The sequence below is a fragment of the Myotis nattereri genome, assembly GCF_964212035.1.
Source record: "Myotis nattereri genome assembly, chromosome: 7".
Taxonomy (NCBI): Eukaryota; Metazoa; Chordata; class Mammalia; order Chiroptera; family Vespertilionidae; genus Myotis; species Myotis nattereri.
In genome coordinates, this window is record NC_138082.1 from 9,597,254 (window position 1) to 9,621,551 (window position 24,298).

General features: G+C 44.3%; 1 protein-coding gene across 1 annotated transcript in view; it reads left to right on the top strand.

Moving 5' to 3' along the window:
• The first annotated feature begins 2,813 nt into the window (after positions 1-2,813).
• Positions 2,814-24,298, top strand: part of CFLAR (CASP8 and FADD like apoptosis regulator) — a 42,706-nt gene continuing 21,221 nt past the window's right edge. Inside the window, exons 1-6 of the mRNA XM_081096152.1 lie at positions 2,814-2,867; positions 14,220-14,620; positions 17,564-17,669; positions 18,912-19,047; positions 19,934-20,019; positions 23,601-23,658. Of these exons, the coding sequence (XP_080952278.1) occupies positions 14,340-14,620; positions 17,564-17,669; positions 18,912-19,047; positions 19,934-20,019; positions 23,601-23,658 (667 nt within the window). The 5' untranslated portion in view covers positions 2,814-2,867; positions 14,220-14,339. The remainder of the gene's footprint in view (positions 2,868-14,219; positions 14,621-17,563; positions 17,670-18,911; positions 19,048-19,933; positions 20,020-23,600; positions 23,659-24,298) is intronic.

Consider the following 24,298-nt stretch of genomic DNA (forward strand, 5'->3'; position numbering starts at 1 on the left):
CTGACTGGCCAGCGGTCTGTGTGTTTTGATGGGTCATTGTGGAGCCTGATTGGCCAGAGTGGATGCAAATGGGGATATTCCTGTCTGTGTAGTTCAGATCCGAGGTGCAGGTGGTTTATCAGCCCACTGGTAGAAATAGATAGAAGTCTTTTATCACTTTTTATAACGGTTGACTCTGACCGCAGGAACTGTAGCGGTTTGTGGTTCAGGAGCTGTAGCTCATTTGCAGTTTTCCTCTGAAATGCAAGAAGAGAGGCAGGCCTCTGCTTCCTATAGCATAGCTGCTAGGTGTTTTCTTAGGAATTTGAACCCAACTGATCAGAAGGAGTCCTTCTGGGCGGGTACACTATTCTTTCACCGAGGTCAATACTCTGTTGGTATTATTCTTGCCACTTTTCTGTAAATTTAAACTTATTTCAAGACAAGTTAAAAATTAAAAGAAAAACCGCCAAGTAGTTATTAGGAACACATAGATGAAAACATGAAGTGCTCTCACATTTGCTAGTTATTCCCATACCTCAGTAAAAAGCATTAGTAGTGTTTGCTCCTAACGCCAACTAACCCTGCCGAAACAGCCCTGGGTTCGGGTAAACGGTTACAAGGGTTATAAACAAGAAATAGGGGTTGGCTCTGGTCCAGAGATCGTTCAACCCACGGGGGCTGGTGAGTGGGGGTCTCTGGCCCGAACACAGGACCAGACGTAGGCCGGCAAACCGTGGTGTGCAGGGTTAAGGGAGGGACAGGCTCTTGGCAACGGGCGTTTGGCGCATAGCAAAACGCCACGTTCACTTCCACTTTGCTGCTCAAGCGTCCGGAAAGCGAAGCCTGAAAGGTCGCGGCGGTAGGAAAGCCCCGCGGACCGCACGGTACGTGGCCCTCTCCCTCCCGCCGCTCCGGCTCCAAACGCTCCAGACCTGGTTGCAGGCTGCGCGTCAGTGTCGCCCCGCGCCCCGGCGCCCCGCGTGCAGCCTCGCCAGCTCCTCATCCCCGGGCGCTCCCGAGACCTGGCCCTGGGCAGGGGGGTTCCCGGCAAAGGCCGGGACGGGGGTGGGCCTTCTGGCAGGTGACTCGCTCCTGCCCACTCTTTAGCTCTGGTTTGCCCGCGGGCACTGGCCGGGGCGGAGCCCCCCGCCCCCCGCCCCCGCGCCCTTCCAACCCCCACCCCTGCCCACCCACTCCCCCGGCTCTCCCCGCACCCCGATTGCCTGGAGGGCTGCCAGAGGCTGCGGGCACCCCAGGTGCGGTCCCTCCGGGGCGCGGGATCCCCGGGACCCAGTAACCCGCGGCCAGCGGAGGCAAAAACCAGGCCGCCAGCTCGGGTGGCAGGTCTCCAGCGTCCTGCAAACTTGAGATCACTTTGAGAGTGATCAATGCCTGCGGTGAACTATTCGAAATGTTTTCCTTTTGAAAAGTTGATGCGAAAGGCGTTTTCTCTGCAGCGAGAGTGCGCGCGCTTAAGGGAGCAGCTGGCCTGGCAGCCGGGTTCCCTCTCTCGCCGCAGCCCAGCCCGGGGAGGGGTCTCCAAGCCGAGCAATCGTACTTTCTGGCTAATGACGAGGGAGGGCAGCTTGTCTCGGGGAAGATCAGAACGATGCTATGTATGTGAAGCCTTAGAAAAAACCTGCTTCCAGTAGGTTTTTGCTGGATGGTGTCCGGGTTTGGACAGAAGGCCTGTTCTTTGAAATATTAACAATGGGTTGCAGTAGGACAAAGGGCACTGAAATGCAGACTAAGGTTCTGGTTCCAGGAACAGAAAGCATGTTCCAGGGACAGCAAGTAAATTCAAGGACGTTGGAGCTCTGGCGACTATTTTTATTTAACTTTGAAATTCGTTTACCCAACGAGAGGCGGTGCCTTTGGGTTGATAGCAAAACAAGTTAGACCGCCCCGACTGTGGGTAAAAAACTGAAGCCCGTGGAGACCCGGCTGTGGGTAAGAGATTTCAGGTAAGAGGAAGCACATTGCTGGCATTTTACCTCTGGTGGTGTCCTTAAATAATCTCACCAAAAAGAGTTTCATTTGGAGGACAGACAAGACAGCTCGACTCCACAAACAGAACCAAAGCGCGTTTGTTTGCCATCCAGAAGTTTTCACGTATTTGCTAACACTTGTTTTACTTGCAGCTTCTAGGTTGGATGTCCTGATGAAAATGGCTTTTTCTAAGACTTCCTGTTTTACATTATGTTTGTAACTAATGGGTTTTTAATTCTTCTTCTTCCTCTTCTTGTTCCTCTTCTCCCCTTCCTCCTCCTCCCCCTTCCTCCTCCTCCCCCTCCTCCCCCCTCCCCCCTCCCTCCCCCTCCCCCCTTCCTCCCCCTCCCCCCTCTTCCTCCCCCTCCCCCTCTTCCTCCCCCTCCCCCTCTTCCTCCCCCTCCTCCCCCTCCCTCCTCTTCTTCCCCCTCTTCTCCCTCCTCCCCCCCTTCCTCCTCCTCCTCCTTCTCCTTAATTACTATTATTAGCGCTAGCAGGGGGCCCACTGGAAGCTGGAAGTAAAGTATGTTTCCGTCCTCGGTTCTGGGGCGCCCCCATCCGCGGCGCCCACTCATTTCCCACCCCGCGGGTAGTTTCCCGGGCGCCGGGGCATTGACTCTGCACAGAGACACGCAGTCTCGGGTGGAAGGCGCGGCGTGCGGGGCGGCCTGGAGGCGGCTCGGGGCTGCGTCGCAACAGGCTTCAGGAAGCCTGGCCCGGCCCGAGCCGCCGGGGCTGAGCTGCCGGTGACGCCCCGTCCACTTCCTTGTTCTTTCGGGACAAAGACCAACTCTGCAATTTCCCGGAGCTGGTCTGCGGGTGCTGGGTGCTGCGAGGGGTGGCGCCTGCCCCAGAGGAGGTCGGAGGTCCAGCTGAGCAGCTGGCGGCCGCCCGGCGTGAGTAAACCGGCGATCCCGCCCGCCCCTCTCCCCCACCTGCACGCTGTGCTGTCGCCCTGGACTCCGGGACTGTCCAGCACTGTCCCCGATCCGGGCAGGAGAGGGCTGAGTCTTGCTCTCAGCCCGTCGCCCCCTCTGAGCCTCCCGGAGACTCCTGCAGCCCTCCTGGGCTCCCTCCGTCCATTCTTTCTTGCTTATAGGGCCCCAGAGGCTGATGACACTTGTGTCTCAGTCCTGACATGCCTCCTCTCCTTGGAACTCACTATCCTCCTGCCAGTATTTATGGAGCTTCTCTGGGCCGGGCAGAGCTCTGGGTGCTGGGGACGGCGAGATGGATTCGAACTTGGCTCCTTCCCCAGGCAGCCCCCAGCGTGGTGGGAGGAGACCCAGCAAAGTTACCTCCACAGCGAACTTGATGTCCAGCAGCTAGGCCAGGGCACCGACAGCCTGGGATACAAAGGAGCAAGCCAGACGGTTACAGAGCTGTCACACGGGGACTCCCATGGGTCCTTACTTTCCTTACTATACTCAGAGAGGGAAGAATACTGTTACTGTTGAAATGCCCTGTTTCTGCCTTATATTCATCTCCTGTCACTCCTCTAGGAAGATTTCACAGCCCGGGGGGTTCCTGAACTTGCATAAAGCCAGGGGCTATTTTTGCACTTTACACAGGATTGCACTGTATTGTCATATTTCCTTTTAAAAAAACTTTCCAGTCAAGTTATTAGAATTATCTGCGTTAAAAATACATGCAGAATAAACGGAGAAAGTCACCGGAGTCCGCTGCCTAAGATAAGCAAAGCTTACAGTTTAGTGTTGTTGTTGTTTAGACAGCTATGCACTCAAATGCAGCCTTTTCAGTGTTTGTAAATATGTATATGTATTCTCTTATTTTGTCTGATGCCGTTTCTCCAACTGTATTTCAGAACTGCTGGTGTTTGTTTTTCTTCTTTCAATTAATATGTAGTTTAACTCCCCCCTGGAACCAGGGTTTCTAATGACCCCTTTTCTTGTTTATGAGAAGGTGTGTATCCACAATTAACATTTCATTCATCTGCTTGTTCAGAAGCCGGAATTTTTTTTTTTCTCTCCCTCCTCAACTATGGGTTTAGAGGAATAATTTCTTCTTTGACCTCTTGTACATACAAATGAGTGGACATATGTATTCATATATGTAATAGGTATATTCTTGAATCTTTTCTTTCCAGATGAAACTGCTTCCTTTCCTCACCCCCACTTCGTACCTTGTTTTGTATTTATGTTTCTCTGGTGTGGTCTCCACTTTTAGCCACTTTGTCTTTTCAACCATTTAATTTTTTGTGCAGAACAGACAAAAAGCTTCTTCATTGTTTTCCTCTTATTCTAGATATTGGGCTGTCATTTTTAGTATTTCCCTACTTATGAAAGAAATAAGCTCCTCTAATTTGATACCACATTTACCTGCATATTCAAGATGGTTTATGTCTTCTGCAGTGAACTGGGGCCTGCGGGCTGGGGGCAGCTCCTGCATTGAGCATCTGCCCCCTTGTGGTCAGTGTGTGACCGGTTGATTTGCATATTAGGCTTTTAAACACATTGTTTGCGGTAGTTTTTATCGTGCGCTAACAGGTGGTGCTTAGCGTGGGCCATTTTTGCAGTTGAGTAGATTGATTACCGTTATACCTGGAAGTACATACATAATTCACCATTGTATGTGTTAGAGACCCAAATTTTGTCCTTTGGAATTCGTATATCTGCATGTTAGCATCCCTTTAGAGCAATAAAAAAGTCTAAAAATAAACGTATTTATACGTTACCCGCATTCTACCACTAGTCTATAAAAAACGTATTAATACGTGCCCCGCGCTCTACTACCAGTCAACGTAAAACGTATAAATACGTTTCCTGCATACAATGTGTTAATATTTAGGATGAGTAAGGCATTACACATAGCCTTACTAATGGAGTTATGTAATGATGATCAGTCAGGTCAAGGCTGAGGAGAATGAGCTTGGCAGGCCTGGTCAAGGTCCACCACAGCCTAATGAAGATGAATAAGAAATTAATCTGTCCTCAAGGATCTTACCACAGGTGACAGGTGCCCAAACTAGAATAAGACAAATGCCAGACAAGAGTAAAAAGGATGCTGTGAAGCAAGAGGAGGTGACCTGATTTGGGGGTCAAGACAATCTTATGGGAGAGATACCTGGAAAGATGGAAGAGAATTTTAATAGGCAGGGACTAAAAAAAAAGGAATTTCCGTCTGGAAGCAAATACTTGAGCTGTCCCAACTACCTGTTGGGACAAGAGAACACTGTCCAGGGAATATTGAGATTTTTTTAAAAAAATATATTTTATTGATTTTTCACAGAGAGGAAGGGAGAGAGATAGAAAGTTAGAAACATCGACGAGAGAGAAACATCGATCAGCTGCCTCCTGCACATCTCCCACTGGGGATGTGCCCGCAACCCAGGTACATGCCCTTGACCGGAATCGAACCTGGGACCTTTCAGTCCGCAGGCCGACGCTCTATCCACTGAGCCAAACTGGTTTCGGCTTGAGATTTTTATATGTCTTGATTTAGATGATGGGTGGGACAGAGGTGGGAGATACAGTTAGGTGTTTGGGCTCTGTATGAGAAGTTTGCCCTAGCAAAGGCTTAACTTTGGTAAAGAAGGAGGGGTCCACTATATTAAGCAGATTTAGCTTTATTGTCCCTAGTAATTCTGCTTATGTTGCTATATTTAGTTAAATAATTCATGATTTAAAAAAAATATATTTTATTGATTTTTACAGAGAGGAAGGGAGAGGGATAGAGAGTTAGAAACATCAATGAGAGAGAAACATCGATCAGCTGCCTCCTGCACACCTCCTACGGGGGATGTACCCACAACCAAGGTACATGCCCTTGACCGGAATTGAACCTGGAACCCTTCAGTTCACAGGCCGACGCTCTGCCACTGAGCCACACGGGTCAGGGCCATGATTTCTTTTTGATCTATCCTTTCTCATTCTGTGGTTCTTTCAGTCCTTTGTTTATCTAGCCTTGATGATGCTACTGTTATGAACCAAGGAAGTTATTGGAAGTAAGGATATGCTGGAATTTGTGGGAGCTTCCCTGGGAGTCATGGGGCTGAGCCTCACCAAATAAGTTTATAAAATATACCTTTAAATTTTATGTTATTTTATAAGTGAGATCATCTATTGTTTGTAGGCAATTTGCAGTAATTGAAATGCACTGCTTGTGAAGCCACATAATTTTTAATGTGTGTTTTTAGCCACTGATGCAGAAAATAGTAACACACCAAATTGGAGTGTGTTTATGCTTCAGCCTAAGTACGTGGTCTTTTAGACTATGTTTGGTATGTATCCTTGGCACTTCAAAAATTCCAGAAACCATGTGATGAATTACTACATCTCATTTTATTTTATTTACTTTTTAAAATTATTTTTATTGATTTTTAGAGAGAGAGGAAGGGAGAGGGAGAGATAGAAACATCAATCTGCTGCCTCCTGCATGCCCCCTACTGGGGATGGAGCCTGAAACTCAGGCATATGCCCTGACCAGGAATGGAACAGGTGGCCTCTCGGTGCATGGGACAACACTCAACCAACTGAGCCACATCGGCTGGGCCACATCTCATTTTAAATATGGGGGGGGGGGGCACAAAATGGCACTTTATAGTTGCAGGAGGAAAGAGGGGTTTATTGTATTAGCAGTTTGAATTGTTACCCACACAGCCCACATCCACAGAGCCTGTGCATGAATGGAGAAGGAAAGTGGCTTCTGTTATGTTCAGAGTGAATGCACAGAGCTCCTGTGAGATGGCCTCATTTTATGTTGCCTTGGGGGTCAAGTCACCCCTTTATCCTTCCAGAAACTTCTGTGTGACTGAGTCCTGGGCCTTCTCATCTCAGTGGGGATTCCCAGACAGCTACCTGAAAGCGGCAAGTTTGCATGCAGCTTTCTGCAGCTGGCAGGGCAGGCGGGCTTCTCTGCATTAGCACCTGTTCATGGTGTTGCTGGGGAACTGTTTACTTCTCTACTGCAGCTCGGTGGACATGACCTTGCTTTCATGCTAAGCCATGACCTTGCTCCAGCGAGCGAAGCAGTATAAAGAATGGAATCTGAAGTATGTCCTTGGGTAGGTTAAAGCAGGACGGGAACCAGTCGTGCTGGCTGCTGTGCTACTGATTACAGAGAATGTTATGTGCTTTGGATATCAGATGGTTTGGAGGCAAAGTAGACATTCTGTGACAAAAATTGGTCACCTATTAGAGCTAATGCTGGATGCCAGGGAGTTATGTAACACGGTGGAAGGTGTTACTGACCAGGTCTGTGTGGGCTCTTCCTAGGAGATGCACAGTAGCAGGTAATTCAGCGGGCCCTGTAAGCGGAGAAGGGTTTTGCTAGGCAGGTAAATGGCAGAGGTAATCCAGGCAAAGGCTCACAGTATGCATGGGAAAGAAAGAACTCCTTGTTTGATTGAAGCCGAATGTGCAAGGTGGGTGTTAATGAGAGGTGAGGGCAGGAGCTGGACCACAAGAGGCCTTGAATGCAAAGAAAATTGGAACCTGCCTTGGGAGAGGAGGAACCCTTAGAAGGTTTGAATTAGGAAAGTGACTTGGTTCAACCATGAACTTCAGAAAGTTCATTCTGATAGGAGTTCAGTCTGGAGAGGGTGAAGTCATAGGCAGGGGGAGCAGAAAGGTCAGGGGAACAGAAAGGTCAGGGGAAGAGTCTGGGAGAGAGATGGATGGGAGGGCACACCCTCATTTAAGGAGCAGGTGCAGAAGGAGGGTGTGGAGAGTCAGAGGTTAGCAAGGGACTGCATAGAATGCAGAGGTGTGAGGTCAGCCAAGGGAGGAGCTTTCAAGGCGGGGTTAATCAGCAGACCCCCGATGTGGCCACTAGGAGGCCCCCAAGTCCTCTACAAGAGCACTGTCAGCAGGAATGGGACAGCAGGGTGAGCAAAGGGAGGCACCACCTCAGACACAACATTTAAGGGGGTGCTTAAAAACGCAGTAATCAAGATATAGTATTCTAATGCAATGTTTTGAAAAAAATTGACATTCATGCAAAAAATCCATAATGAACCAAATATCAACATTTAAAACAGACAGCATTAGTACTACTGATTTTTCCTTCGGCAGGTTGTAGTTTGGCTCCGCACGGAGTGTCAGTGTGTAAAGGATGTGGGGGGAGGGAGGATGCAGGTGGAGGCTTAGTGAGGAGTGGATTGAAGTTGAAGTAACCTAAGGACTGAGGGCAGACTCTTCATTCATAAAGGCCCAGCTTCACATGAAAGTAAACTACTGAAAGGATCAGTCTATCTAGGACAGGGGTGGGCAACCTTTTTGTGAGTGCGTGCCAAAACCAGCAAAATCTCTGACTCAAAATTCTTCTGCGTGCCAAGCCTAATTTTTTGAGAACATGTTATGCCAACTTGATATCTCTTAAGGTGTACGTATGTGAAGAAACTTGATGAAATAATAAAATTCATTCGAGCGAGAAAAACACAGTATATGGTGATGAAAAATACATTTATTTTTTAATGTATACATGTACACTGATAGTCTGACAGAAAACTTTATGACTCCGTTTGATGTTATCAGTGGGACTTTTGCTGCTGCATCACTGATGACAGAGATTTTACATCAGGTTTATATTTCGTGACCTTCAGAGATATGCACGAGCTACTACTTTCATCCGTCAGGCTACTCCTATTACGAGACTTAACAAAATTCATCAGTGAGAACAAAGATTCACAAGCGTATGTGGATGAAAACATGGAGAGTAATGCTGTTGCAAAGTTTTTTAAACAGAAAAAATTTTCTGGAATGGCATTCCAAGTCCTCAATAGTTCGTTTTTGACACTTCTCTCTGATACTCCTGTCTCTAATCGCTTTTTCCCCCCCCAATGTTTTCCAAGTCAACTCTAAGGTCAATAAATTTCTGCTTCCAAATTGAGCTACTCTGAAATTCAGTCAACTGCATTTCAAAGTCAGCCATGTCTATCCATGAAAACATTTGTAAGTTTAGTCCCTCCAGTTTCGTGCTGTCTGAAAACCTCATGAATTTTGCTGTCTCTTCCAGTTCTCTAAATTTCGCAAATCTTGAGAAGAACTGCTCAATAGTTGACTCGATGATGTTTAAAAACAGCTTTTGAAGGCTTTGACAGTCTGTTCTGTCATCTTTTGGGAGGTCTTTGATGTGCCTCTTGAGGTTTGGGAAATATCTAAATCTCTCACCATCCACATCCCTCTTAAAGACTTCCAGTTTCTTTTCAAAAGCCTTTATGTAACCAAACATAACATCAAGTGTCTTGCCAGTTCCTTGTAATTTAACATTTAAGTCATTCAAATGTTGACAAAAATTGTAAATGGAAGATTATAAGAGAGGGTTCCGCTTGCCAGCAAAAGTTACTGGCGTGCCATGTTTGGCACGCGTTCCAGGGGTTGCCCACCCCTGATCTAGGGGATCTGAGGCTTAAGGCTTTTTCTTGTTGTTGGGGTTTTTTTTAAGATGGAAGAGACCTTAACATGTTTACAAGCTGAGGGAAGGAGTCCCTGGGCCTAGGGAAAGGTTGACCAAAGAGCTCATGGAGACAGGAGGGCACAAGGGGAGTGGTTGGCCCTGGGCAAGCTGACAGACAACAGGTGCCAGCCCCACAGTGGGAATGTGGAAGGTTACTGGAGTTCAACCCTGGTAAATGTCAGTCATCTGATAACCTGCACCCCTGGGTGGTGATGGGATGGAAGGGAGCAGCGTGGGTGGCGCCATTGTGAGGTTATGGGAAAGTAGCTGACCAAGGTCCTGTAAAAATGGTTTCAGAGCAGCAGTAAGGAGCTGCTGAGGTTGAAAACCTAAGGGTGTGGTGTGATTCCCCCACCCCCACCCCCTTCCGCCAGACTTGCTATTCTGGACGTATGTGTGGAGGAGGCTCACCATTGAGGATGGGATGCTGGGGTGATGAACCATTCTGCTTTTCCCAGGACAGAGGAATTTCCTGGGACACAGAACTTTTGGTGCTAAAACTGGGAAGTCCTGGCAAATCAGGACCAGCTGGTCACTCAAGGTGTTGCAGAGCTGGTGGCCAGGAGGCAACATGGCAAGAGAATTGAGGGTGCTAGCTGGTGAGAGTTTGTAGCTTATGCTCTCAGTCCAGTCTGGGGAGAAAGGGAAGCGAGGCTATTACTTGGTAGTAATTTGTGATCATACCTTCATTCATTCAACAAGTATTAACTGAGTGCCTACTATGAGTCAGGCACTGAGGTCCACACAGAGGATTTAAGCAGAAAGAAGACAGGAATGCCCTCATGGACTATCCTTCCGTGGTGGCTAATGTCAGTTGGTCCTCAGGACTCATTCTCGCCTCTGTCCAGAGGGCGGACAACTACAGTCTGCATCTCCCCGGCTTCTTTACAAGTAGGATGTGACTTTAGTTCTGCCAATTAGGTGCATTCAGGCAAGATTTACAAACAGCAGTGAGGTAGAGGCCAATAGCTGGTTGCTTTTCTCCGTTTCTCTGCTGGCAAGCATGGTGGTGATGACTTGGGGATGTGGGTAGCAGCGTTTAGGTGTCCAGTCACCAGGTGTGGCGTTGGTGGAGGCAGGTGTGGTGGCGGTGGGTTGCCTCCTGGTAGCTGGGTCACCGTGGGTGTTCTTGAGCTCAGTTCTCCCTGTGGCGGCCTCCTGATTCCCCACTGAGATACGGTCTTCGTGGGAGTCCCAGGAATCTTCCTCAGGAGCCCAGCCAAGAGCCCCTTCCCCTAGCCCTTGCTGCAGTTTTATAAACACCCATATTGAATGTATCTCCATGGAAAATACCTCATTTCTGTTTCTAAAACCTGGCACACGTTCTATTGGCCAAAGTTGTGGGGATTCACTTTGGAAATTAACAGCTGAGTTTTTTTAAATGATCATTGAACCCTTGCACAAATCCCACTCGAGAAATGAAACTGCAACTGGTCTTGGGTTTTGTGTCTCACTGTGAAGATCGGAACAGTTTGTACCAGGGTATGGGGGTGGAAAAAGGGGGAGGCATCATCATCAAGTTACAATTTGACAGAAGAGGGCAGGGGAGTAGAAAAGGGGAATTTTTAAAAGAATTCTATATACCTATCGATGCCAGTTACGTCTGGCTAGAAAAAGCTTACTGTAGTAGAGTGAAATGAAACTAATCTAATGATGATGACATCAGGAAGACTGGGCATTTAAAAGCAGGGGAAAAAAATAATTGGACTCACATAGCCCCTCTGTCCCTCATCCAAGTGAGGCGAAGCAAGTGACTTCGGAGGAGGTGAGTGGCGTGCGGAGCTGGCAGCGCAGGCAGGGTGGGGCTGCAAGCCATGGGCACTGGGCTTCACAGAACTCTGCAGACCTCATTCCCCCTGCTGCCACCCCTCCTTGCCCCTGGCCACATCTTTTGAGTCATGTTAAGTACAATCTGACCAGTTCTTTTTGAGGATAACTTTGGGATGCCTCTAGGATTCCTTGTTCTAAAGCTTGTCTATACGTGCACCAGGGAAGCTCTAAAAGCATTCTGGATGCTGTGAAATACGTGTATAGAAGAGACCGAAGCTAATTTTTCTTTTTAAAGATCTATAAGGTTTCCTTTTGGCTTGCTACTGTTTTCTAATTTTATTGTACTGTGTTCAGAGAATGTGGTACGAGGTATATTTATTTTAGTATCTGTATACCTAATGTCCGGCTTATGAAGCAAAATATTACACGTTCAGTCATTTCAAAATATTATAAGTTCAGCCTTTGTATTTTTATCTAGTCACATTCCATTCATCCTGTCATGGAAAAAAATTCAGTATTTATTATTGCTATGTATGTTTTAATATTTTCACTACATACCTTACTCCCTAAACAATATACAGTGGGGCAAAAGTAGGTTTACAGTTGTGAGTACTCGAAACATGAGTTTATTCTTGTTTTATTAATTATTGTATTATTTTCCATATGAACAATTGTAAAACTACTTTACTCCACCCTGTATGGTACTATTTTTTAAGCATTTAGGGTTTTAATGTATGCTTTAGCAATTTGCTTTTTGCCTAGGCAAAAATATTTCTTTTGTTTTGCTTTTTCTTTGTAAGATTCATGAAGTAGTAGTTTATTTTCAGGGCCATGTGGTACTTTATTAAAGGACTATAACTTTAAAAAAAAAATATATATATATATCTTTGATCTCAGAGGGGAAGGGAGAGGGAGAGAGAGATAGAAATATCAATGATGAGAGAGAATTATTGATTTGCTGCCTCCTGCACAGCCCCTACTGGGGATCGAGCTCACAACCTGGTACCTTCCCTGACTGGGAATTGAACCAGCAACCTCTTAGTTCCTGGTCATTGCTCAACTGCTGAGCCCACCACCTGGGCTGTATATAAATATTTTATAGGTTAATTTATAAAAACTACTAACAAAATTGTGACTTTTAGTGAATAAAGAAAGAACTTGACCTCATTTAATGGAAACTAGTGGCTATTAACATGCCTATGAGTAGAGTATAGATTTAGGCTTTCTGAAACACATAAAATTAATATTCAGCTTTCAGATGAAAAAAATAGTTTGAGTACCAGTTACTTTTTACTTTCATTGAGCAATAATTTTGTAAATTGCATTACTCTAATTATTCACAAGAGGCCATATGTAAGTGAATTTTGGATGAATGGGAATGGGATTGGTGTAGACACATCAATACTTATTAACAAGTATACATTAGATAAAATATCTATTTTTATTAAGAGCTCACCCATTTACACTGGTAGTGGGAGGCCAGTGTGAAAAGTATGAATGAATGAATAGTCTATTTTAAAATAAAATATTTAAAAATTTTAAGAAATAAAATAAATGTAATTTTATTACTTTCAGACTCTTTAATATTTTCATTGATGGATAGTTCTGGAATTTTAGGAAAATTGTGCTTCCTCTAAGAATCTGTTTTGTTTTTCTTTTCTTTGACAGCAAGAACTATATATTTAATGTCCCAAATACCCCTTTTTGCTTTGACTGCCAGGGAGCTCAGGGACAAATTCACAGCCTACTAAAATCTGTTTAGGCCTTTCTGGCCTGCATGTTTGCATTGTATTTACCACTCCAACCCATTTCGACTTTGTAACCTAATTTTTTCCTTTGTTTACGTATATAAAATTTTCCTGCTTATGAAATTTTATTTAAGATGCCTCAAATCTTTTGTGGACTGAGATTATATATAAATAAAAATTATTTATAAATAAATAAAATAGATTCAGTGTTCTTTTCACTAAGTTTAGCTACATAAGTATATAAATATACTTGTATGCAAATATGTAGCAACAACACCTTGCAGTTGGGTTGTGTTTCCAGTTATTTATTTGCTGTGGTTAGCTTTTAACCCCCAAGGTTCTCTGATAGAAACAGACTAGGTACTACTCTCCCAGAACACTAACATTTTTAAGCGTAAAACATAGCCATGAAACTTTAGAATAGATGGTGACTGCCATTTGCAGCTTAAACTTGGAAAGAAAATAGGTTGTGCTCCACTGAAAGAAGTTCAGAATGTACCCATGGCATGGCCTCCCCACCACTCCCACCCAGATCCCATCCCAGGACTGGGATCTTTCCCCACATCTGTTCCACTTCCTTCCTTCCACTGGTACCATCAGGAACTCTAGTGACAATTGCTGCCCTGGAACTTCCAGGGGGGAGGGGGGCCAGAAAGAGGGGATCAGAATTGGGCAAGGTTCAGCTGTGGTGGCGGGTCCTACAAGCATTCATGGTGAAGCCGTGAAAAAAGCCTGGGACGTTGGGAGGATGGCAGTGAAGGTTTGTTACTTACAGGTAGAATGAGGGATTTTAAAGTAGGAGAAGTAGGAATAGATGCCTCTTTCTCCCATTATTTTTGATCCCCCACAGAGGGCCGGCCCCTTTGTGTCAGCTTGCCTGGGCTAGGCCACGGAAAGAGGAAGTTAACTCCCGTGATGCGTTTCGTCTGTCCTCTCAGATGCTTAGTCACTGGGTTTTTCCTCCTCTAGTAAAATTTGCCATTTAGTCACAACCTATTTTCTTTCCAAGTTTAATCAACTTCTTGTATGATTTCATACATTCCTTACCACATCATACATTCTAATAATTTTTGGTAAGCGTGTGGGTGTTTTGGGGGGGAATTTTGTCTCTGATTTTATTTGCCTTAAAATGTAAGTTATTTTCTTTGTCTTGGTTTTGGATCCGTTTGTCTATTGAGGGCCGCTCTTTGTAGACTTCACAATATGAAATTAATCTCCTGGAGACCAGCAAGAAAGGAAAAGCCCCTATTTTGAATTTTAAGCATAAGTTCCTTTGATAAGAAGATTTTTTAAAAAATTCCCTTTTAACCACAGAACACCTCCATTGGAAAGGATTCTGAAAGAAATGAAGAAGCCCATCAGAAATGAAGTCAGTAGCCTCATGGCCTTCTGTTGACTGGACTGGCGTCTTGCCCCTGCAAGGCACTCTGCAGGATGTTTGCTGAGGTCATTCATCAGATTGACGAGGCGCTTGATGAAGATGAGAGGGAGATGCTTCTGTTTCTGTGCCGAGATGTTGTTGCAGATGTGTCTGCATTTAACGTCAGGGACCTTTTGGACAGTTTAAATGAAAGAGGAAAGCTGTCTCACATGGGCCTGGCTGAGCTGCTCTACAGAGTGAGGCGGTTTGACCTGCTCAAGCGGATCTTGAAGATGGACAAAAGGGCAGTGGAGGCCCACCTGCTCGGACACCCACATCTTGTTTCAGACTACAGGTAAGCCTGAGGCTGGGCGGGAAGCAGGTGGTGGAGACTTCTGAACGAGAGAAACAAGGACAGTGAGAAAAGCAGCTTCATTACTTCCTCTGCTCACTGATCCAACGGCTGTATAATGTTACTTCATTCCTTTAAGGCACAGCGGTTCTCAACCTGTGGGTCGCGACCCCTTTGGGGGTCGAACGACCCTTTCACAGGGGTTACCTAAGACCATCCGAAAACACATATATAATTACATATTGTTTTTGTGATTAATCACTATGCTTTAATTATGTTCAATTTGTAATAATGAAATTGGGGGTCTCCACAACATGAGGAGCTGTATTAAAGGGTCGCGGCATTAGGAAGGTTGAGAACCACTGCTTTAAGCTCTTTGAATTTCTAGATGGTGTTTTCTTTAATAGTTGGGTAGTAGTAGATCATAATGACAGCGGAAGTGATAGATGATATGTATTTGCCCTATGGATAGAGTAAGAGAAATGGGCACGACTAAGACCTAGTAAATTTTTTTTAAAATTTATTGATTTGAGAGAGAGAGAGAGAGAGAGAGATTTTTTGTCTCACTTACTTATGCGTTCATTGGTTGATTCTTGTAAGTGTCCTGACCGGCCCGCATAGTATAGGAGTATCGGGGCAACACTCTAACCCACTGAGCTTCACCTGGGCCAAGACCTGGTGATTCTTGCAGCCTCTGTGAGATCTGCAGTGGTCTCTGTTAGATTATTTTCTATGATGTCAGAACTGGCAATTTTCCATATTGAGAAAGGAAATAACAAGTCAGATAAGTACCACATGATCTCACTCATTTGTGGAATATAATGAACAACATAAACTGATAAACAAAGAGCCAAACACATAGAAACAAGTCTAATTGTTCCTGAGGAAACTAGTGGGTTGGACTTCCTTCTTGTGAGTTTCTGGGAAGTTCTTACTTCCAGATGCTTCTGTATGAAAATTCCAGCCTCAGTATGGAAATTACCATGTCCAGACATGTCAAGCTAAGAAAGACCACATCTCATCCCCTTTCAGAGAGGAACATCCGCTGGAGTCCCGTTTAGTTCATACAGCCTTTAAGTTGCTCCTTTTGTTCACACAAAGTGCTCTTAGAGGTTCTGGGGTGCACAGAAGCCATTTCTCCAACCATCATATAATATCAGTAACCTTAAAACTTGTTGGGAACTGCTTAAATTAGCAGTTCCTTTTTCTCCAGACCACCAGCCTTGAGTTATTTTTTTTAACATATGTTTTTATTGATTTGAGAGAGAGAGAAAGGGAGAGGGAGATAGAAACATCAATCAGCTGCCTCTTGCACACCCCCTACTGGATATTGAGCCCGAAACCCGGGCATGTGCCCTGATTGGGAATTGAACCAGTGACCTCTTGGTGCATGGGCCAATGTTCAATCCACTGAATCACACCAGCTGGGCCACCAGCCTTTATTATACCAATAATGTATAGTTGGAGATGATGTGTATTATTAAAAAATATATTAAAGAGAGTTGAAAGCAGTGTGGGCCTTGGGAAGTGTCTGAGACTTGAGGTCTGAAGTCCTGATTCAAGCCTCAAAACTGTCAGGTGCAGGCCTGGTTAGCTGATCCAGCCACTAACATTGGTTGGGCCTTCTTTATCCTAGTGGTAAAGCTAAGAATAATAGAATACCTAATTTCACAAGTTGTTTGTGAGGCTCAATTGTGATAATCTAGCATGTGAAGTACCTTTTAAAACTGTAAAGCACTCTGCGAATGTAATTGTTGCTGTTGTTATTCTTGGTCATTTTCCACTTCTCCAAGCATCATAACCATCATATAATATCAGTAACCTTAAAACTTTTTGGGAGGCACCGACTGGGTTTTTGTGAATAAGTTAGGGGGCACTCAACATTTACTATTTCTTATGGTTGGTGAGTGGGGAGGCAGTTTCTCAGGGCATTTTGGCAGAAAGACCAGGCAATGGGAGGGGAGTGCTAGATTTATGTATTCATTTTTTTAAATGTATTTTTTAAAATTAATATCAGAGAGCAAAGGAGAGGTAGAGAGAGATAGAAACATCAATGATGAGAGAGAATCATTGATCAGCTGCCTCCTGCATGCCTCCTTCTGGGGATCGAGCCCCCAACCAGGGCATGTGCCCTTGACTGGAATGGAACCTGGAACCCTTCAGTCTTCAAGCTGATGCCCTATCCACTGAGCCAAACTGGGCTAGGGCCATTTATTTATTTGTTAAGTAGCTTTTGTTTTTGTGGGTTGATATATGCCAGCCTCGTATTTGGAAAGTGCTAGAGCAAAGTAAGTGAAGACTCTTCCATACTCAAGATTCTGTGAGTCTAATTGGGAAAACAGCCCTTAAGCCCAATAAAGCATGATGGTAGCTCTTACTGGAGCAGAGGTGACTGACTGAGTTAGGAGGGGCTTTCTAGAGCAGGACCTCTGCGGTCACAATCCCCAGGCTCTCCATGATCTTTACCCTTTGAGTTTCAGAGTGAGCCAGGTGTTTGCTTTAGAATCTTGTGACTCAAAGTATGGCCCATGGATCAGCATCAGCATCAGCATCAGGGAGGTTGTTCAACAGAGAAGATCATTTTCAATTCTATTTGTGTCTTCATCTTAGTCATTCAGGTTCTTTACTTATTTCTTCATAACTTCTGGGGGAGCTAGGGGATTCTTTAGGGAAGTTTTTATTCTCTGAGTTGTTTTCAGAGTAGTTATTTGGAAAGAGAAGTACCATCTCCTACTGAAAACTGGGGAAAAGATGCGTTATCTTTTGGAGTTCCCTCAAGATCTCCTTCTGGGGTGATCTAGGCTTTCTGTCTTATGGGGGGCACATTCAAATGGGGACAAGAACTAGTCTTTTAACCAATTGTTGGCATAGAGGAGGCATAGGTTCTTGGTGGTCTCACTGGGACTGGTAATCTGAATTTACTAAAGAAACTTGTCTGTTTCACAGGGTGCTGATGGCTGAGATTGGTGAACATTTGGATAAATCTGATATGTCCTCATTAATTTTTCTCATGAAGGATTATATGGGCCGAGGCAAGACAGCCAAGGATAAGGTGCGTTTTCTTTTTCTTGGTTAATATTCCCAAGAGCCCATCAGAAGTTGGAGGACACTCTCTATGGTGTGAAGAGAGGGAAGCAGGCGTTTGAGCAGGGAGGCCCAAGCTGGGGGTGAGGGAAGGCAGAAAGTGAGAACAGTATGGGGTTGTTGTTTTTTTTAATATAAATTTTTTTTATTTCAGAGAAGAAGGGAGAAGGGAGAGGGTGAGAGAATCATTGATTGGCTGCCTCCTGCATGCCCCATACTGGGGATCGAGCCCACAACCTGGGCATGTGTCCTTGGCTGGAATCGAACCTGGGACCCTTCAGTCCCCAGGCCGATGCTCTATCCACTGAGCAAAACTGGCTAGGGCATGGTTATTCTATTTTAGAATAAAAATAGCACATCAGCAAACAAATGTTAAGCAGAAGGGAGGTGAAACCAAAGGCAATGCCTGAGTAATAAAATGCCCTGACCTTGAAATTTTGCCTCCTCATATCCTCTGAATCAGAGTGAGTTGGAATGGCCAGCATTGATTAAAAATGTGAGGAACTTCAAAACGGTATCATTGGGGTTTTCCTAGTAAAAAGATTCCCCAAACTACCTTCTCTCTTCCTTTTTCAGGAAAGCCCTTAGTGTTTTTTTAATTTTTTTAACATATGTATTTCTTTATTGATTTCAGAGAGGAAGGGAGAAGGAGAGAGAGAGATAGAAACATCAATGATGAGAGAGAATCATTGATTAGCTGCCTCCTGCACGCCCACTACTGGGGAACGAGCCCGCAACCCAGGCATGTGCCCTCGGCCGGAATCGAACCTGGGACCCTTCAGTCCGCAGGCTGATGCTCTATCCACTGAGCCAAGCCGGCTAGGACCCTCAGTGTTTTTTTTACAATAACACCAGCCTGAGTGTTTGAAAGAGAAGCAGCTCGGGAGGATTTTACTGTATTTTTAGGCCCGCTCTCTCACCATATTCCTTGATGACACAAAATGGCCATGTGTCCATTCCCAACCTAGACACAGGCTGGCCACCAAAAGACTTCCCACTGCCTCTTTGCTGAGTAAACTTCAGGAGAGTAGTTTGCACCTGGCCCTGGAAGGCCTATCAAGCAGAGAAGTCTAGTTTAGGATCCCTGAAGGTCTGAAGGAGCTCCCCTTGTCACCGTTTCTTGCTGTTAAAAACCCACAGCCTGAATTTTGCATTTGGGACTTAATCGTCAGCCCTACTGACATTTATTTCTTGTTGGTGTCTCTCTTAGAGCTTCTTGGATCTTGTGATGGAATTGGAGAAGCTAAATCTGGTTGCTCCAGATCAATTGGAATTATTAGAAAAATGTCTGAAGAACATCCACAGAATAGACCTGAAGACAAAAATCCAGAAATACAAGCAGTCTGGTAAGCAGAATTTTGGCCTTTCCGTGGTCTAAGGAAAGTACCCTGTGCGGGGTAGGTTTGGTTGGTAAATGTCCATTGTTGGGTGGATGGAAAGCACCTGAATGTTCACAGCCCCCTGGTAGCCTGTGATTAGAGATCATATCCCTTTATATCTTTCATATCCCAGATCTGCTGACTTCATCGCCCCACGCCCATGACCCAAGAGTCTTGGCCTTCTCCAACATGCCACCAAGCAGTTCTTAACATTCCCACCTCCAAGAAAGAGTTGGCACCCCTATTTTATGTACCTGGTGGAGGTGCTGTGGACATTCAGGGCTTTTGAGGATATGCCCTGCTGCCTTGCTCCAGTGTTTGACCTGATCACCATCCAACTCTGGGTGGGATCTTGTCACTGGGCTTCCATGGCTTTCCTGCATATGTTCTGAGTTTCACAGAATCTTCTCATAAAAAAGGGCATCTGTTCTGCTGAAAACCCCTCCCTTGGTAAAGGGGACCAGGTTCACGCTGGCCTTCTCTGGCATGTCCCCCGCCCCCATTGTCCTTTAGACTCAGCCTCAGCTTGGGGCCTGTTAGCAGTCTACTGCCCCCAGAGTCACAGCCTAAAGGACATGGCTGAGACCCAGTGATCTACAGAACTGCCCCTCCCCGCCCCTGCCTCCTATTCCACCCCAAATGACTGATAAAAGATTAAGTACAAGAGTAGCATTTTTAGTCCTTTCTTAATGATGCTGGTGGAAGAAGAGTCATCTGATCTGATATTTTGAATTAAGTAAGGTGGCTGGAAAGTTTAGGGTATTTTCAAAGATGATGATTGACCTTGTACTGAGCTATCATTGAAGATTCATTTAATAATAATTGGTAAACCTTAACTCTCTTCTGCTTACAGCTCAAGGAGCAGAATCAAGTTATGTAAATGGCCTCCAGGCATCTCTCCCAAACTTGAGTATTAAGGACCCTTCATATAACTTAAGGGTGAGTCTGGAGCAAATGTGTGGAATCCCAGCATGAAAAAGCTTCAGAAATTTAATTAAAAAATATATATTCTTACACTATGTACTCTACTTAACACTTGAAAAAATTGTGGTAGAAATGTGCCTATGTATATAAAACATATATATGTAACAACTTATTTCCAATCTTTTGTTTTGACAAAAAATAATTCCAAATAAATACTTTTGTATTTACCTCTCTGGGCATTTGCTTTTTATTGAGCTTATTGAGCTTATTTTAATGATGTCAGCAAAAGTGTTTTTTGAAAGGTTCGGAGTTGGGCCGGGATCTCACAGAACTGACTCAAGGCTCAGTGTAGTCAAAAAGATATTTACTCAAGGCACCTGGGTGCCGGTGGACTGCGTTTGAAAAAGAAATCAGTGGCGAATGGGGAGGGAGCAGGCTTTTTATGCGCATAGGGAGCGCTTGCAGATAGCTTTAGGGTGACACACGGATCAGGACCTTGCCCGGATCAGGACCTTGCCCAGTCCGTTGGTCGTAGTTTTACGGCCTTGCCCTTTGTCCTTCCTGGGGGCTGCGCAGGAGTTATGGTCTTCAGGAATTTCTGTAAAATAACCACTCAAAGGGAGCATGTTGTGTGCAAGGCTTAGGCTTGCAGAACGAGCTTTCTTTTGTTAGCCTCTGCTGAGTTAGCCCTGTCTCTTGATTAACCCTTTCATTTCTGTTATTGAGAGATTTTTTTAAAAAATATATTTTCATTAATTTCAGAGAGGACAGAGAGGGAGAGAGAGGAACATCAATGATGTGAGAGAATCATGGATCGGCTGCCTCCTGCAAGCCTCCCACTGGGGACAGAGCCCACAACCAGGGCATGTGCTCCTGACCAGAATCAAACCTGGGACCCTTCAGTCCGCAGTCCAACCCTCTAACCACTGAGCAAACCCGGCCAGGGTGAGAGATGTTATTGATCTGTGAACATAAGTATGTTTTATTCTGAGAAGTCTATCTTAGTATAATCTCATCCTCATCCCCATATAAAGATATGTGGAATTTGTAGTGAGGACGTAGATCAGAGTGCAATTTCATGGTTAAATGATAAAGACTTTCATAAAAGTATGTGATGAAAACATTAACTACCCCTATGATAGAAATAGCTTCATGAAGAACATGAGCTGTAAGAGATGCCACTGAGCAATAGAATTTCAGAGCTGAAAGGGATGATGAGGATTATACTGTCCAGCCCCCTCACTGAACAAATACGAAAACATAGTCCTAAAGAACGCTGAGTGATTGCCCGCCTCCCGCTCTCACCAGAACTGGGCCCAGTCCTGTGCCTTCCTCTACACCGAGGTGTATGTAATAAACTACGTGCTAGATACGCCATCGCTTAGATATGTCTGTCGTTTTCCAAGAACCAATTATGCTTGCTTTTGTCTTTCTGAACCTCTGTGATATTAAATGATGAGACAAAACTGATTTAGGATGCTGACTCAGATTTTCTGAGCTTTCTCTGCTATTGTCTCTCTAATATCAATTATGTCACCATTCTTAGTTAAAAGTCTGCCCCATTTTTACTATTGTCTTTCTATTTTGTTAATGGAAGTAATTGTATTCACTATCTTTGTAGCCCATTGAGAACTCACATGCTCTGTGTGTAAACTTCTCCTTAAATTTGCTATATTAATCTGTGACCCTGATCATTCATTTATTTAATAAGCAGGCATTGTAGCACATGAATTCAGTGAATTTCTCACAAGATTTAGGAGCCGGATACCTAGATATTAACTCATACATGTCTGCAAAAGTGCTTTAAAAGTTATGGTGGCAGCCCAGGTGGTGTTGCTCAGTGGTTGAGCATCAACCCCTGAACCAAGAGGTCCCCGGTTCGATTCCTGGTCAGGGCACATGCCCTGGTTGCATGGGGGACATGCAGGAGGCAACTAATCGAGATTTCTATCTCTCTATCCCTTTCCCTTCCTCTCTCTCTCAAATCAATAAAAATAGATACGGTGGCATTAAATGGCACATGATACCAACATATTATAGAATAAAAAAGTTGTATGACACTGCAATATAATGCTTATTTAATTTCATTTATTTCTTTGTAATATGCTTTTTAAAATAAATATATTTTTAACACTGATTTTAGAGAGAGAGGAAGGGAGAGGGAGAGAGAAAGAGGGAGAGAAAAACATTGATGTGAGAGAAACATCAATCTGTTGCCTTCCAAATGCACCATGGGCTTGTGCCCCGACTGGAAATCAAACTGCTGACCTTTCTGTGTACGGGATGACACTCAACCACCTGAGCCACACCGTATAAGGGCTCAGTATAATGCTTCTTAAATCTAGCTTCGACTTAATGTTATATATCTTTAATAGTATGTAAAAATGAATGCATATCCATGTGGAGCTTGAACTTCTACTTAATATCATCAACCTGTGGCCATGTCACTGGTTACATGCTTTTCTTTACTTTAGACACACAGACTTAGCTAAAGACAGTGTAATGAACAGTCTTCTCTCTTTTGGCTAGGATAGCTTCAGTGGAGAAACTGTCATTTGAAAGCTGAGCGTATCAGATGGTTGACAGTATGTGGGATGTGTACCTTACACAGGACCTGTCATCTGAGAAGAAAGGGTCGGTTCAATCTTTAATTCTCTGATTAATCCCACGGTAGCCCTCAGCAGTGGTAGCTGTTATCGAGAATCAAGCCCACATGTGGCTTATGTTTAGCTAGGCAATTACAGAAAAACAGTAACTGGACTAAGCACTTTATGTGCTAAGTACTGTCCTGAGTGCTTTGAATACATTTAACCTTCACAAAAATGTATAAGGTAGGTACCACTATTGTCCTCATTTTGAGGATAAAGAAACAGATAAATAGAGGTTAAATAACTTGCTTGAGGTTACATAGCTAGTAAGTGGCAGAAACAAAATTTATAGCCAGGTTTATTTGAGCTAGAACTCCCACTCTTAACCATACATACATTGCCTCTGTGTTAAATGATCAGGTTTAAGGTCAATTGCATGTTTCAACAGCTTGTTCTGTCTTGGAACTCTTTTTTTTTTTTTTTATTGATTTCAGAGAGGAAGGGAAGAGAGAGAGAGATAAAAACATCAATGATGAGAGAGAAACATTGATTGGCTGCCTCCTGTGCACCCTTTCCCCTTCCCTCCACTGGGGATTGAGCATGTGCCCTGACCAGGAATCAAACCATGACCTGCTGTTCATGGGTCAATGCTCAACCACTGAGCCACACCTAGTTGGGCTGTCTTGGAGCTTTTATAGCAAGTCTACTATTACCATGACAGCTGACTTTATTGAGCTCTTTTGAAACATTCTAATATGCTAATTTAGCATATTTACATGTTAATTGTATTTTCACTTCTTGAAAAGAAAGTTGCCTTGTTCTTTGGCTACAAGATGTGGGATTCACGGAGTTAATAGCTCTTGCTCTTCTTTAGATAATTTAACAGTGAATGTGATATTTTTGTTTGTTTCTGGGTAAAAATTCTATAGAAATATTTAAAGAGGTGTAACATAATGTGACTCTGAAAAAACTAACAGGGAACTGTGACCTTATTCTTTATATTTGAAGCTTCAGAATGGGAGGAGTAAAGGACAAAGACCCATGGTGAGCCATCCTGACATTCAAAGTAAGACTGACTTCTCTTCATATTTTTTCTTGTAAATGCTTGATCATTCTAGTACAAAATGTTTTCTTTTTTAGAGTTGGCTGTTTTCTTTATCTATACAGTCTCATTAAAGCTCCCCCAATGCAGTTAAACTCTTAAAATGTATTCATCGGCATTTCTAGTTACTTACCAAACTCACTTAGTTGAATTTAAACACCTCTTACTCTACCAGCTTCATCTTCTTGGCTATATATTTCTGCCTGAAATGAAACAATAACCAGGCCACATTAAACATTAATCTAGCCGTGATAATGAGTCACGTTAAACCAAATATCTAGCAGCAGGAAGAAGAAAGGTTACTAAGATCTTGTGTTCAAGTCCATTTAATAAGTCTAGGTACTCTATAGATGACATCCCCCTCTCCTAAAAAGAAAGGAAAAAATACAATTTAAAAAACTAGTAATTTCAACCTGTATGACCTCTCTCATCTCTCTGACAGCAGCACGCAATCCCACCTATTTTTAAAAGTGTATTTCCTTTGCTTGTCTTGAGACCTCCTTGAAGCGAGGCTGAGTCAGTCACACTGCAGTGGAGATGGCTCAGGACTCCCGGAGGCAGGCAGGGATGGCTAGGCAGGTAAGGAGGGCCCGGTCTTACCCGA